Source organism: Durio zibethinus, chromosome 23 (assembly GCF_047325235.1).
Source record: "Durio zibethinus cultivar Kanyao isolate XHJ-2024 chromosome 23, ASM4732523v1, whole genome shotgun sequence".
Lineage (NCBI taxonomy): Eukaryota > Viridiplantae > Streptophyta > Magnoliopsida > Malvales > Malvaceae > Durio > Durio zibethinus.
In genome coordinates this window covers 1,037,345-1,051,699 of record NC_143184.1, presented here as the reverse complement: position 1 = coordinate 1,051,699, position 14,355 = coordinate 1,037,345, and the positions used below count along the sequence as shown (strand labels likewise).

The 14,355-nt window shown below is 34.3% G+C and overlaps 2 protein-coding genes across 5 annotated transcripts; one reads left to right on the top strand and one right to left on the bottom strand.

Annotated features, from left to right (window-relative positions):
- Positions 1 to 5,817: 5,817 nt before the first annotated feature.
- On the top strand, positions 5,818 to 6,912 carry LOC111313264 (uncharacterized). Of its 2 annotated transcripts, none has more exons than XM_022913926.2 (2): positions 5,818 to 6,026; positions 6,427 to 6,912. In XM_022913926.2, the coding sequence occupies exons 1-2, from the start codon at positions 5,929 to 5,931 to the stop codon at positions 6,698 to 6,700; spliced, it is 372 nt and encodes a 123-aa protein (XP_022769661.1). In that variant the 5' UTR covers positions 5,818 to 5,928; the 3' UTR covers positions 6,701 to 6,912. The 2 variants fall into 2 exon arrangements, with proteins under 2 accessions (XP_022769661.1, XP_089608629.1); XM_089752503.1 differs by lacking the exon at positions 5,818 to 6,026 and adding an exon at positions 6,044 to 6,198.
- Positions 6,913 to 10,755: 3,843 nt separating this feature from the next.
- On the bottom strand, positions 10,756 to 12,247 carry LOC111313263 (Matrixin family protein). Of its 3 annotated transcripts, none has more exons than XM_089752948.1 (2): positions 11,081 to 12,247; positions 10,756 to 10,975 (listed from the first exon to the last, which is right to left on the bottom strand). In XM_089752948.1, the coding sequence occupies exons 1-2, from the start codon at positions 12,133 to 12,135 to the stop codon at positions 10,909 to 10,911; spliced, it is 1,122 nt and encodes a 373-aa protein (XP_089609074.1). In that variant the 5' UTR covers positions 12,136 to 12,247; the 3' UTR covers positions 10,756 to 10,908. The 3 variants fall into 3 exon arrangements, with proteins under 3 accessions (XP_089609074.1, XP_089609075.1, XP_022769660.2); XM_089752949.1 differs by having other exon boundaries at positions 10,756 to 10,986; positions 11,081 to 12,244; XM_022913925.2 differs by having other exon boundaries at positions 10,756 to 12,244.
- Positions 12,248 to 14,355: the final 2,108 nt, after the last annotated feature.

Here is a 14,355-nt window from a genome sequence, read left to right as displayed (position 1 = left end):
CTAGAAGTAGTAACTTGAGCAATTAAATATGCAATGATCAACCTGCTCTCTGATAAAACAATGGGTTGAATTGAATTTAAAGTATGAAAAAAAATTTCACCACATATTTTGATCATATATATAAGGGTGGTAGATCGCACGACTCCACACTGTTCGAATGAACTCCTATCGTTTGAGTACTGGGTAGCTAGCCAAATAGGTAGATAGTACCGATTCATATGAAGTGCAAAGTTTTCGTAGAATCTGGGTTGGATCCCAGCTTTCACTCAGCCAGATCTATGAGGCCCACAGACAATTGTGATTCACGTGTAATGAATGGTGCATGGGACCGGATGTTTTCAGTTCATGAAAACAAGTGTACGAGTCAATTTGGATGGTCGGTACAAAAGAAACCATTTTTTTCTTTTCAAGTTAAAAGAAAGCAACTTTTATTGCAAAATGGTACGTCTCTGGTTTCTCTGCAAAATGGTGGTAAGGGTGTAGTTCTGTACCCAAGGGGTTTCCAGTACGGAATAAATCCCCCGACATGTATAGGCAAGGGTGGTGGCTGTTGGGCTTGTGGGCACGTCATGATTCATGTGTGAAAAGAAAGAAAAGTGCCAAATTTAGAGGGGGAATTTTGTGTGGGGTTCCATTGCTTCTTAGCCTTACGATGCTGGTCCCCTTTCGCTCCTGAATAGGTGTCAACTTCGACTTGACACTGATGCACAGCCACCCTTGGTTTTCATAGATTTTGCTGCCAGGTTACGTTATGTCGGCGACCTCATGTTCAGACAGCCAGCCTCGTTTATAATTAACAATGCGGGTTTTTAAATTTTTCTCTACAACCATAAGTTAAGGTGCAACTTTCGCTTTTCTTGTATTATATGGGATAGTTTCTGCAAGGAAAAATTAAGATTAAAAGTGAAGTTGAGGTTGGCCAAAAGGAAAAAGATTGGCGTTCCAGCAGGAAAGGCAAATTAATGAAGAGTTCTAGCGTAGCATGCATCTATTATAACATGGAATATGATGCTACAAAGATGTTGACCTAACCCGCTGTATCAGTCTTTTCATTACGTAGGGTATTATTATATCAAATTGAGTGGCATAGATTGATTAAAATGGCACTTGAAAGTGGCTAATTGCCTATTGAAACAGCCAAAATACCCAATTCCCACACGTAATTCATATTGCATAAAACAGTCAAGTTTGTACTTTCCTCAGAACCTTCAACTTGTGTCCACACATGACATGAAGATGACTTTTAACAACTTACTTTGTTCGATTTGGATGTTTTCAGCTTTTCCTAAACTTGTAATCATGCAGCTCATCACTCATCATTCAAATTTGAATATTCTAACCCTGGGAGAAGCTTAGAAGTCAATTGGGTTCTGCCACCTCAACTGTGAACTATCAACAGGTTTCTCCAGGAGCAGGAGCAAGTGATGAAGATATACAAAGTGGAGAGTAAATTAATTAGCTGGAAGTGTGATACGTGGATGTAGAGCACCGAAAGATATCTGAGTAAAACAGACTGGAAAATGATCCCAATTATGGAATTCTGGAGCAGACATTACCAATGATCCATGGTTTTAGCCTGTAGGGCGCAAGCACGAGCCGTTAAAAGAGCTGTTTTTCTTTTGGGCTACACTTGACCTACACTAGACTAAAAGTTGCCGGGTCCTGCTGCCTTCCGACATCAACATAGCCACCCATAGCCTTATAATTTGATTTTAGCATTACGTCTCTGCTCAGTGGCCACTGCTCCCTCATTCTCAGTCTCAAACCAGAATCGCTTCGTCAAGTAACAAATACTAGCTATTAGCCATGGGGCCCTATCACTGCCTTGAAATAGAGCTGCTTTCAATACTCTTGCCATTCACGTGTATGGTGCAAGTAGTCGTATTTTTTTTCCTTTTTATACGAGACCCGAGCTGATGGTCTATTTCTCACATCATTATTCTACCAAACAAATTAGAAAAAAAATCAGAAAATATTACTACAGGAGTACTCGAGGTCATATGATCATGAAGAAATTAAAAGAAAAAGATAGTTAGCCACAAATGACGTCCTTGTTACGTTACATTATGGGTGGAAGTTGCAGTCCAATAATGTCTATTTATCTTAACTAGTTTGACAGTTGAAAGACTTCTAATGGCTTCTTACATCATCCAAATCCGAGTAGCCTAAACACTTAAATTAAGTTAGATTCGAATCTACATCACTGTGATCATGATTCATGACAATGATTGAAGCAGTTCCTGCAGATAATTGGTAAAACAAATTCTGGATATGGACATTTTTACTGGGACCCTATAAGTTTTTTCTTCAAAAAGGCAGTTCCATCTCATTTTCTAATTTCTTTCTTTTCTTCAGCCTGATTTCTCGAGTTAAAGATCAGGAAAAGAGAGGATATATGGTGTTTATTGAAACTAGATATATAGCAATTGGTACCCACTACATAAAATTGACAAGCCTAGTATTCTATTTCCGATATTCATCGATGTATATATGATTAATGAAAATTGACAAGCCTAGCTATATCTAAAGATTGGTGAAGATGGATGGCAACATCTTGAAGGAAAGGATAAATTAAAAAAAATTTTGTATAGTTCAGTTTGTTAATTAATAATGATGGTGGAGTGCTTAGTTTGGGAAAAAGGTAAGTAATTCTGGTAAAAGCTAGTTTGAATATGAGGTATATATGAATCATCTAATTCACCTTGCCTAATCCTAAAGCCATGATTAGCCGTAGCTTTGCCAACCCTCCCTTAATTAGCCTCTTGCTTTCAGCACACCCACAATCAGGCCATAGTCATGACCATCATACAACAACATCAGCCTATTATAGTTACCTAATTAATTATTTACATAGATTTCATTTTTCTCAAATTTCGTATTATATATATGAGAAGAAAAACACTTACATTAATGTAATTTTTACAATTTTTTAAAAATTTTTGGAACAAATTACTAAATTTAAAAATATTATTATAATTCAAATGATCATGAATTTAATTTTGATTCAAAGGTCTCAAAAAATGTAAGAAATACACTAATATAAGAGAGATCCCTACTCCATATAGTATATAAAAAAAAAAAAGGTAACCAACAACTAATCTGTTGATAGAATATTGTTGGACTTTTAAATATTAATTTCAGTGATCATAATTTAAATTCTAACAATTTTAAATATAAAAAATTTATAAAAAATGTTTATTAATAATGAATTAAAGGCAACCCATTAAAATTATGATAAATGGGATAGGATTGCCTTTCATTATTTAGTTACTTAAACTTCAAAATTTTCACATAATATATATTTTAAAAAAGAAACTTAATATCCCATAATATCTTTGGTTTGCTTCAGATTGAGATATTCAAAACCAAATTACTTTTATTTTTATCTGAATCAAAGCATTAATTCTTAATCTTATCACGAGTTGTAATTATTTTATGAAATGTCAAAGTACAAATCAAAATATAGTAAGACTTTTTTCCTTTTTTGCACAAGCCGAGGCTAAATTCTACCAAGAAGTGGACAGTTGAAGTGGATGATTACCGGGCTGCGCCATTGGAGAAAAATAGAAAAAAAAATGCTAAAAAGTGACCCAAGATCTAAACATTGACATCCTGAAAACCAAGTCTACCAAATGATGATGGAACTATGAAATCCATTAGAAAATTATTGAAAACTTATCCAAAATCTCGGCTTTGACATCTCTTAAAAGCCAAGTCCACACTCCACAAGTGTTGATGGAACTTGAGATTTGGTTCTTGATATATCACTATTATTTTAATTTTTTTCAACATGGTGTATGAAGTTTATCTTTCCATGCCCTGAAAATTATTATTTCAATAATAATGACTTCCAACCATATAATATTTCAGACTTAATCTCATGATTGTCATCCATGATCAAATATACAGCGAAGACTTATAATTCAACTATATATAGTTCTTGTATTGCTTAAGGGGTGTGCATAAGGATAAACTTTCAAATCAGATAAGTTATTTCGACTTCGAAATCATGATTAAATAGTGTTAACAAAAGATTATTAATAATGTTTTAATTTGAAATTTCTTAATTCTTTTTTGTTAAGCATTCAATTTAATATAAGATTATAAAATATTATATATTTATTAGATGTAGTACAATATCATATTAACAAACCTCCATCACGTATAAACAGATATAAAAAAAATTTATTATGTGATAAATTTAAAAATAACAAAAAAAATCATAATTCTGATATCATGTTTAATATTAATTTTAAAATTAATTAATTTTAAGTTAAATACTTAATATTTTTTATATATAAATGAACTAAACTGATTAAACCAACTATTCATTGATCAAAATAATTTTAATTGCAACAAGATAAGTTAAATTTGAACTCGGAGATTGTCTCTTAGCAAATATCCCATCTCGTATTACAATTTGTTTTGATCATTAAGAAGGCGAATGACTCCCAAAATTAATTAAATAAAAAATTGGACACTAGTGTGGAAGACAAAATTAGGTTTGTGATCTTACATATTATCATTAATTAATTTCTACATATATTATTTAGTTGACCAAAGACTAACAAAATTTTGTGCAAGCGTCTGCTTATTAAAAGAAAAAAAAATCGTCACTTTAGCAATTTAATATGGACATAATCAATCACAAAATCATTCCTTCCACCAAATTCTAATGCTTGGTAGTATAACTCAAACAATTTTAAGGGCTGCGTTTTATTCTTTTGAGGAAAAAAAAAATAAAAATGCTGCTTTCTTGGCTCATGTCAATTTGCTTAAACAAAAAGCAGATGTAAAGCGCCCTTTGGCCCACGTGACGCTTATCAACTTAATGGACTATTCTGTGTTGTCACTCATACATTACATGCATCCCTACTTCTCTTCTGACCGTCCGATTAACAGAATCCTTTCCTTTTTTGATGGGATTGTTGGGGATGCTTGACGTTGACTGAATGGAGTATTTAGGCTGTTCATTTCGTAAGTTAGGATGGCACCTTTATCCCTGTGTGTATTAGACCGTAATGGACTGTTAGGATGTGAAATTGAACCCTTTTTCTGGTTCTAATTAATAACAATTGACGGTTAAGATGTGTGAATGTAGAGAAGCTTTGTTGAGGTGCGGAGCATAGTGTGGAAGCACGGAGGGGCTGCTTTCCACTTCGACTATGGTACTGTGGGCTTCGTTTAAAGGTTGATAAACAGTAATAATGTATTTGGGATTTCTCAACCATCCCCAAATTCCCCACCGGAATATTTTTAATGACCGTTGTGTCCCACGCTTGTTAACAAGAAGAAGAAGAAGAAGGCAGCAGCTGAATCAAGTTGACCAAGTTTTCCTTTCTCTTTCACTGTGTCCAATAAATGCTAGATGCCAACCCACTCTCTTCACGTACGCGTGGAGACTGCAGTTGTTCAAAACTAGGCAACATTGTAATTCAACAAAACACGTGTTTTTTGAAAACCTAGGAAGGTGTTGTTAGGAGGGACGGGGAGCGTGGGGTGGAAGCTCATAACTTGCCAATTATATAATGGCAAAGAGGAAAAAGAACCATAAAAGGACAAAAGATGGGAAAAAGAATAGGTAAAAAAATAAAGAGACCAAAAGCAAAGCCGAACCCAGGACATAACTGTCATTTTCGGGACATAAATTTTAAGGTTCACAACTCTTCTCTCTCTAACTGAAAACGACTGCAAGCAACCTGTGGTCTACCTGTGAATAAATAAATTTATTTCTTTTTTTTGTAAATAAAAAAGTAAAAAATGTATGGGATTTATACACCGACTATGAAACCATTACTCTTTCTTTATATATAGATATGGTTCTCTAGTAGTTATCTCTCTTTCTTGGGCTTTTTCTCTTCAATCGAATCTTCTTCTTCTTCTTTTTATTCTCTTATTAGTTTTCAGCATAATTCAACGCCTTCAGTAATGGTGGATCTTCAAACTGTTTGCTGCATGTGCGGCGACGTTGGTTTCCCTGACAAACTCTTCCGCTGCAACAAATGCCTCCACCGCTTTCAACACTCGTATGGATTTTTCTCATTTCACCAACATCATAATCCATTCATCCATATATAGCCCCTCCCATCATCATCATCACCATCCACATGTATGCATATATCTCATCATCATCATCATCATCAAAATCATGCGGCTTGATAGCTACCCTCAACTGAATTTTTCTTATCATCATCACAGGTAGATAACTGGATACCCATCTTCACCAAGCACACCACCCAACTACCACCACCAAACATCATGGTTTCGTAATAGCCGAAGTAAACATCCTAGGCTACCATCATCATCATGCTGTAATAATCTTCTTTTTAAAGAATATATAAATATGTTAATGTTCATTATACCCATATGTTTTTTTCTTCTTATATTTTATGGCTTGAAACTTAAACGATTTCTTGATTCTGGCAGGTATTGCAGTAACTACTACGGCGAGTTAGCAGAGCCAATTGAACTGTGTGATTGGTGCCAGAGTGAAGAAAGAAACTCAAGGCACGGAAGCTCTTCAAAGAAATCATCAGCTGGAAACGAAACAGGAATTATAAACCGATCCGAGTATTCGGGTGACAAAATCAAGCAACACGATCGAGACGACAGTGTTGATCAGAAAGGCAAGAGCAGTGGGACGCCTTCTCCAAGGCCTACGACACGCAGGTACAAGCTTCTCAAGGATGTGATGTGCTAAAAAAAGACTCGAAAAAGAAAAAAAAAAGAGTTTGTGTCAAGAAAACTTTCTGTGTTGATAGTAGCAGAAAATGTTTATAAGCAGTTATCCAGTGATTTCTTTTGCTGGTTATGGATGAATATTTCACTTTGTCAGTCAGTTGTTAATAAAAAATAATGTAAACTTCAATCAAATTGGATTGGTGGCACAGATTTTTAAGCTTTTCTCTTTTATCCGTTGTCTGCCCCCATTTGTCCTAATGCTAGTTTTGATACGCCAAAGCTTGTAAGATGAAGAAAATTCTTGATGAATGACGGATGAGATATAGGTTTCGTGCATGAAAAATGTTGGATTAGCTAATTAAAATATACTAATCCATCTGACTGACATAACAAAGTTTGAAAACTTATTCAAGTCCGGTTGGTCCCTGAGGAAATACATAGTGAAGTTTTATTTTAGGCTTTATGCCGGATCAGCGACCTAACCAGCTCCTTTGGATAAGCATCAGAGTGATTATCTAGCTAGGGTTTGTTTCGTCACAACAACGTTTAGCGGGAGGAGTTGCACCTTCATTTCCTTTCACTTACATTTTATTAAACGAATCATGTTATTTTCAACTAAAATTTTATATTTTATTGCAACTGATTGTGTTAAAAAAAATCTGTAGCATCTTTTATGCATATTTTTACTGTAAGAAATAGTTTGTAATATTTATTGTAGTATAAAATTTTTTTGTTTTTATACAAATTGTTGTAAGATACGACAAATAATAGTGTTGTAAAAATATTAACAATAATTATATATTTTTTTACTATAAAATGTAATTTGTACTTATTTTCTTTAATGCAATATTTATGCTGTGAAAAAAATATATTTTATAATATTTATAGTAATGATTTTAAAAATTTTTATTACTAAAGATAAAATTTCTCGCAATGTTTGTTGAGTCGCCTAAGGAGAATTGAATGCAATTAATTGGTTGCCTTTCGGCCGAAGAATTCATACTACCTAAAGCTGCAAAGTTTTACAGATTCATTGAAGGCCTTTAATTGCTAGGCCCTCCTTTATTATTATGAGAAAAAAAAGGAAAAAATTGCCTGCAAAATGGGTATTTTATGGTAGTACTATAGTAGTATATTGTTAAAACAAAAAAAATATACATATATACATATATATATATATATATATATGTCAACACGCCATTCCGTGAAGAAGAGAAAATTATGTTAAATGTTTTGACTTGGGCTTGAGCTAGACCAACTTGTCGAGACAGGAGAGAACAGAGGAAGAGTATATTTCTTTCTACGAGATAGTGGCTCCTAGGCCATTCATTCAAGTCATTAGCTGCTGATATTTCTTACATGCTTGGAGTGCAGTCTTGACCCGTAGTTGTATGAAATATATATATATATATATAGATATATCCAAAGTACACTAGCATATAAAGTCTTCTTCACTGTATCTGTTTTGGCCATTTATGAGAAACCAACAAAACCCTTTCTTATTGGGGCTCTTGAAGTGAAAATGAACCCAAACCCCTTTTCTTTTCTTTTATTACCCTTTTTTTCTTACCCTCAGTTGAGGGCACCCTTGGATTCCTTAATGATTTCGTTACCAACTCTTCTCTCTCATTTTTTTTTCATCCTCTTCTACTTCTTCTTTTACTTTCTCTTCCACAAGTTTGGTCTGACCTCTTCATGTGAACCTGATTTGAAGAAGAAGGAAAGTCACCATAGACAAAACAATTCATCTATTAATAAAAATCTTAGCGATCTACCAAAAAAAAAAAAAAGACAAAACAATCATGACCCAATTTTCTATCCGTCGATACTATTCCCTTTCTTTCCAAACAATCATGAAATGAATCACATGGTCGCTGCTTCGCCTTGCTCTCTCCTCCACCCTCCATTATCTAACTCACAAGCAAGTCTTTGGTATCCTAGGATCTTTGCAGATTAACATGCATATGTCGGTTATCTGGGTATCTTAAAGCATATCTTTACAATTAGTTTTCATTCATTTAAAAAGAAAGTTGTCCTTTGGGGTTGCATGTGAGCACACATATCAAGTTCAATTTTTCTTAGCCTTTTTTAGGGTTTGAATTTTTATTTTATGTCTCTGATAAAATTTCAAGAATCTGATTTTGTACTCGGATCACATGTTATTTTCTTAGGGTTCCCTCTTTCTACGTTCTTTATCAACTTATTGCGCATGATTAAATGCTGAGCAGCATTAAATCATTGAAGAGCTGAATTCCCTTTTAGGTTTTGGTCATTATATCTTCCATGACAATTTTATAAATGGCGATAGTATTTGAATTGATGATTTGTACGAAGCACAAACTAGCTTGAAATGACTTCTCAAAAAAAAAAAAAAAAAACTAGCTTGAAATGAATGATTCTAAGAATCACCCAGCATGAAGATTCTAGACGATCGATCGATGTCTAATTTTGTCGTACCGATTCCCTATCTCCAAACCTAGACGAAATTCTAGTAAGAGTCGAAAGTGAGAACAACAATTTGCCTTGTTTCTTCCATCTTTATTGATTAACTCATTATATACGTTGGGTGAACTGTTAATTTCGCCCAAATAGTAAAGTTCGTGGCCTCAAATTGCGCATAATATTCACAGCATTACACATGTACAGTGTTGTGATTTAACACATGGATGCCATTAACATCGAAGTTGTCAACTATAAGCACAACAATTACTATAAAAATCAAAGGCAACCATTATGAATTACATATCGTGTAATTCTCTGTTTGCTTCACTAAATTATTAATTTTTGTACAACTTCGATAAACATGAGGATGATTATTAATTATAATGATGATAATAACCGTTGTTTTTATATTGTTTAACTTGCAATATAAAAATGTACATTAATCAAGGTTTATTTTTTAAAATGTACAATAGCCAACGTTATTAATTAATTTAATAACTGTATTTTGTTTCTACATTTATCATTTTCTGTATTTTTATTAATCCTTAGTGTTTCCTGCTTGGATGGGTTAACTTAGCTACCCTGGTAGTATATATAATTTATTGACATGATAAATTAATATATGGGGAAAATTTTCTGTTAAATATATACAGACACTTCAAATGTAAAACAGCAAAATTAACTTTTAACGGCCTCCAATCCTGAGATCTTTTGCCACTTCTCGATCTTTTTAATTGATGTGATTTTGATTTACTTTTTGTTTGAGGTGAATAGAGGTGGTTCGTGAGCAGTTCCCAGCAGTGAGCCAAAGAATCCGACAAATATGAACAAAGTAGCAATGAAATCTTATTGAAACTTTTAGAAAGAGGAGGGAAAATTAAAAAAAAAAAAATCTTTGCCTTAAATGGGTCGATGGGCATTACCTGGCATCAGTAAGCCTTTTGGTCTTGTGTGTTGCCAAATGCAAACAAAAGAAACATCACAATGCTGTTGGACTGAACTTGTTCAGAGTGGGTTTCCTGAGTTTTTGTCGGGTTAATTTGTTTGTGATGGGTTTAAAGCGTAGAGTTCTCTTTTGTTTCATTTGGTTTAATTTTTCCGACATATATACTTATGGTCTGGTCAATGTTGTATAAATCGTATGCATAATTACATATATGTATTAGATATACTCATATAGAGAAAATGAATATTAGAAAATATTAAGTCAAGTATGGGTCCCAAATACCAACTCTACTGTCATTTACTGCTTTGATAGTTTCATACCCTAAAATTCTATTTGTGAACGCTCAACTGTCAAAGAATTTGTTTAAGATGGAATCGCAGCCCTACAGCAGGGAAGCCACCGGAATCAAGGCCGCCAATGCTGATCACATCGCTGAAGACTTCACTTTGACAATGACATTTGACTTGTTTGACAAATTATTAAGGATAGGGTCGTGACTCTCGTGAGTAATCTTTTATTATTAGCATTACTTATTTTTTCTTTAATTTTCCGCTCACGACTTATGAGTTATGTCAAATTCAATTGTGGGACTTTTTTTTGCCACGTCATTCTATTGACATGTAACAAAATAATTGCATAGTATATATGAAGATGAATAGTTTGGAGGATCTAAATAACCAATGGTATACATGAATATTTTTTTTTAATTTAATTGTAATAATCACTTTTACATCGTGTTAAAATGATACATAAAAGAATATGCTATCCTCTTACAGCGTCCTCCTAAGTATAGTTGAGCTAAGACTATCAATATTAAGTAGAAAACCGAAAAAAAAAGGTCAAAATTCTGCTCCGTTTGATTTCGGAATCTCCCATATGACTGCAAAAGTATCCTCTATCAAGGGTCTGGGGTGCTCCTACCATGGAACAGAGATCACAGAATCAAAACCCAATCACCTTCTAAATTAAAAGAAAAAAAAAAAGAAAAAAAAAACAAAGAAGAAAATTTACATGCAGAAGAAGCAAGCTGCCAAGAGCATCGACATGGCCCATAAAGATGAATCAAAACTCAAATTAGCCGCTTGATTTGCTGAAGTGTCAGATTCCAACAAAGAACCAAATGTAAAATTAGGGTTTGATCCATAAAGAGATTGGACTCCTTCTATATCATCAACCGATAAATCGATTTTCTTTTCTCTAGGTTTCAAGCTTGGATACATAACAGCTCCTTTAACTGGACTATGAGCTAACCCTAACAAATGCCCGATTTCATGAACTGCCACTGATTCTAAATCAATAGCTACCTTCGATTTCTCCACTCCAAAATCAATGGCCCATGTCTCAGCTGCATCGAGATGAAACTTCCCGCTTTCAGGAGAAAACGAGTGGGCTAGGATCCCTAACACCCCATCAAACGGCTCTCCATCGCCATGATCGCCAGTGTAAAATCCTATTTTGATATCAGCAAAGCCATAATCATCTGTTTCTACAAAACTGACAGGAATAACCGATGCCCATTTCGAGAAAGCTCGTTTAAAGGTTTTCTTTATATCAGATAAACTCAAGTAATGGATCAAATTGTCAGGGGAAAATCCATACGTTAGAGTCATCGGAATCCGACGTGCCCATCGAGGTTTCCCAGGAAAATATACATAGTTTTTTGTTGCATGCAACGTAGGAGAAAGTTCTGAGTCGGGAACACCACATCTAGGAGCTAAAATTTGATACAGCGTATCATAATCGAGCTTACCGGTAACTTGAAGGCCAAGCTTTGTTTGAAAATGAATGATAGCCGATTCCAATTGAGCATCGAAGATATCATCTGATACGTTGTAATTTGGTGATGTTATATAACCGAAGTAGTGGAAGTATTTCTTGATCTCCGACATGCCACTGACATGGCTGCCTCTCCAGGAATTGAGGAACCTATTGTAGTAATTGACAGTTGATTCAGTTAGTTGCTTAAATGGAAACTCGGGTACTGGTCTTGCCGCCATGTAGGGTGGCAAGTTGTGAAGAAAGAAGATGAGGAGAAGGGAGAGAGGGTGATTGGATGGTAGAAGCATGATGGGGGAGGCCGGTGGAGATTTTTGGAGTGTAGGCGTGGGAAGCGCTGTTATAAAGAAAGAATCAAATTTGTAATTATGAGGTGGTTAGTAAATAATTAGAAATTTTAAAAGCATTATAGAAGCATGATTTATCTTTTCTGTTGTTTTTTGGATAATGGATATAGATAGATTCATAATTACAGTGTGTATTACGTTGTTGAAGTGAAATAATGGGAACTTTGGAAAAATGTTCCTCAATCTTTAGTGGATTCTAACCTTTAAAGGCATGACAAGTAAGCAATATATTTTCTATTTTTGCCAGACAAATTTCAATTACTGAAATTGTTGAAGTAACCGCTTTAAGGACTAATTACATTGTTAAAGTAAATGTAGACAATGTTAATTTTTAATATGATATATTTATATAACTTGAAAGTAATATGATTTAAAATTTTATTGAGTTTGATAAAAATAAAAATTATTTCATATTTAATTTGATGATACAAATTTAGTATAATAATTTTCATGTTTGATATAATACGAATATATAAATTATTAAATTTAAATAAATTAATGCCTTTATTCTATTGCTTAAATTACAATTGAACTCATGATTAAGTGTGTGTCTAAAATGTCAAATTCAAGGAATTAAAATCTATTCTTAGTTTTTACTCAATTGCTTTAAACTTTTTTTTTTTTGGTACAAACTTGAGTGATTCTTAATAAATAATAATTAATGGTATATAAGTTCCTCGTGAAGGATGATAAAGACAAAAGGATTTTGGATCAAACTTTGAAATTGCATTAGAATGAGTGGCGGAAGATGGAGCCGAAACACAATCGAAAGGATTGTGGCAAAGGGTAGGACCGAGGTGGGGGGCATGTCAGGCCTACCAAATTTTAGTTGTAGTTTTGTTTTCTCTTGAAGGTGAGGAAGAGGCCACAGTTTGAAGCGACTGTGACTGGTCGTTAGGATTTATCATTGTTGCTGGTGTTATCAGTCACAGTGTAGACTTGCGGACGACTCAATCTGTTGTCAACTCTGAGAAGCTCATGAAAATACTGCTCTGCTCTCGCTGCTTTTGAACGTGTAAAAGACTCAATCTTCGGTACATCTCCCTTGAAAAGTAATGGAACTATGCCTAAACTACCATTTTAGGCAACTACTGTACATTTGGTTGCTTGCTGATCATTCCAAATTTTCGTCTCAATATTCCAGGAAAGTGACATTACCCCAAATTCAACCAGCCTTTAGCTTCAGCAAAATCCATACATGTATGACAACAAGGAGAAATTGAGTTGGAATTACGATAATCAAAACGGAGTTGAATCGCTTTAACTTATGTATACCAAAATAGCTTACGGTCTACGTAACATTACTATTTTTTGCTCATACAAGTTAGGCTTAAGTTGTATGAGAAAAGGATACCTCATACATAACAAAAAGACAGGAAGATATGATCTATATATAGCAAGGAAGCTGGAGTCGAAATTTTATCTTGGGCCTTCAAATTTTCTCTTTGTTTTTAAGAGGGATACAGGACAGCCAATGCCACCACCGCTCAATTATTATTGGGCCAAGGCCCATTAAGTAGGAGGAAGGTAACAAGCCCTTCAGAAGTCAGGGTTTGCACCGTGGAACTAATGCCCAGCTCAAGTTAATTAGACCAAGAAGTCCTCCGGTTTCTTCGATCCGAAACAACTTCAAAGCTAAACTGCAGAGTGAAGAAGCTCTGCCCATAAGATTTTCTGGGTTTTCATCAGTTTTGGGATAGTTAGAATCTTGATTTTATAGCTAGATCAAAGTAGTAATAGATTGGTAGCCCCGGGTGATGAAACTTTCAGCAGACAATCTGATAGCCAAACAAATACAACAATAGGGGGAACCTTCTTTTAATCGTGATCAAAGTCTGGATCGTGTGTAACAAACTTCTATTTATGGTGAAATAAAGAACTGGCCCTGATTTGAAATTATTGGTCTAAAAATATCTATAACAAAAAAAAAAAAAAAAAAAAACAAAAAGGGAGATGGAGAGAAAAAGTGCTGAAATAATTGAGGCATTCCCTTCACAAGTGACGCTGGGTCCATACAATGCTTAAATCCAGTTGTACAAATAAATCAGGAGAAAGGCTCTTTTATGAGTTCTCAGATACAGAGAAAGGGCCATTCTTGACTCAGCCCCAGTCAGCTTTGATTGAAAATCTATAGCTGGGCCCATTTCTCTCTTCCTTTTATCC

Excerpts from the sequence above, each read along its gene's own strand:
- LOC111313263 (XM_089752948.1), bottom strand. The coding sequence starts at position 12,135 with ATGCTTCTACCATCCAATCACCCTCTCTCCCTTCTCCTCATCTTCTTT. Across the intron at positions 10,976-11,080 it reads GCAGCTTGCTTCTTCTGCAT|ACCCTTGATAGAGGATACTT; the intron begins GTAAATTTTCTT and ends GGAGCACCCCAG.
- LOC111313264 (XM_022913926.2), top strand. The coding sequence starts at position 5,929 with ATGGTGGATCTTCAAACTGTTTGCTGCATGTGCGGCGACGTTGGTTTC. Across the intron at positions 6,027-6,426 it reads CTCCACCGCTTTCAACACTC|GTATTGCAGTAACTACTACG; the intron begins GTATGGATTTTT and ends TGATTCTGGCAG.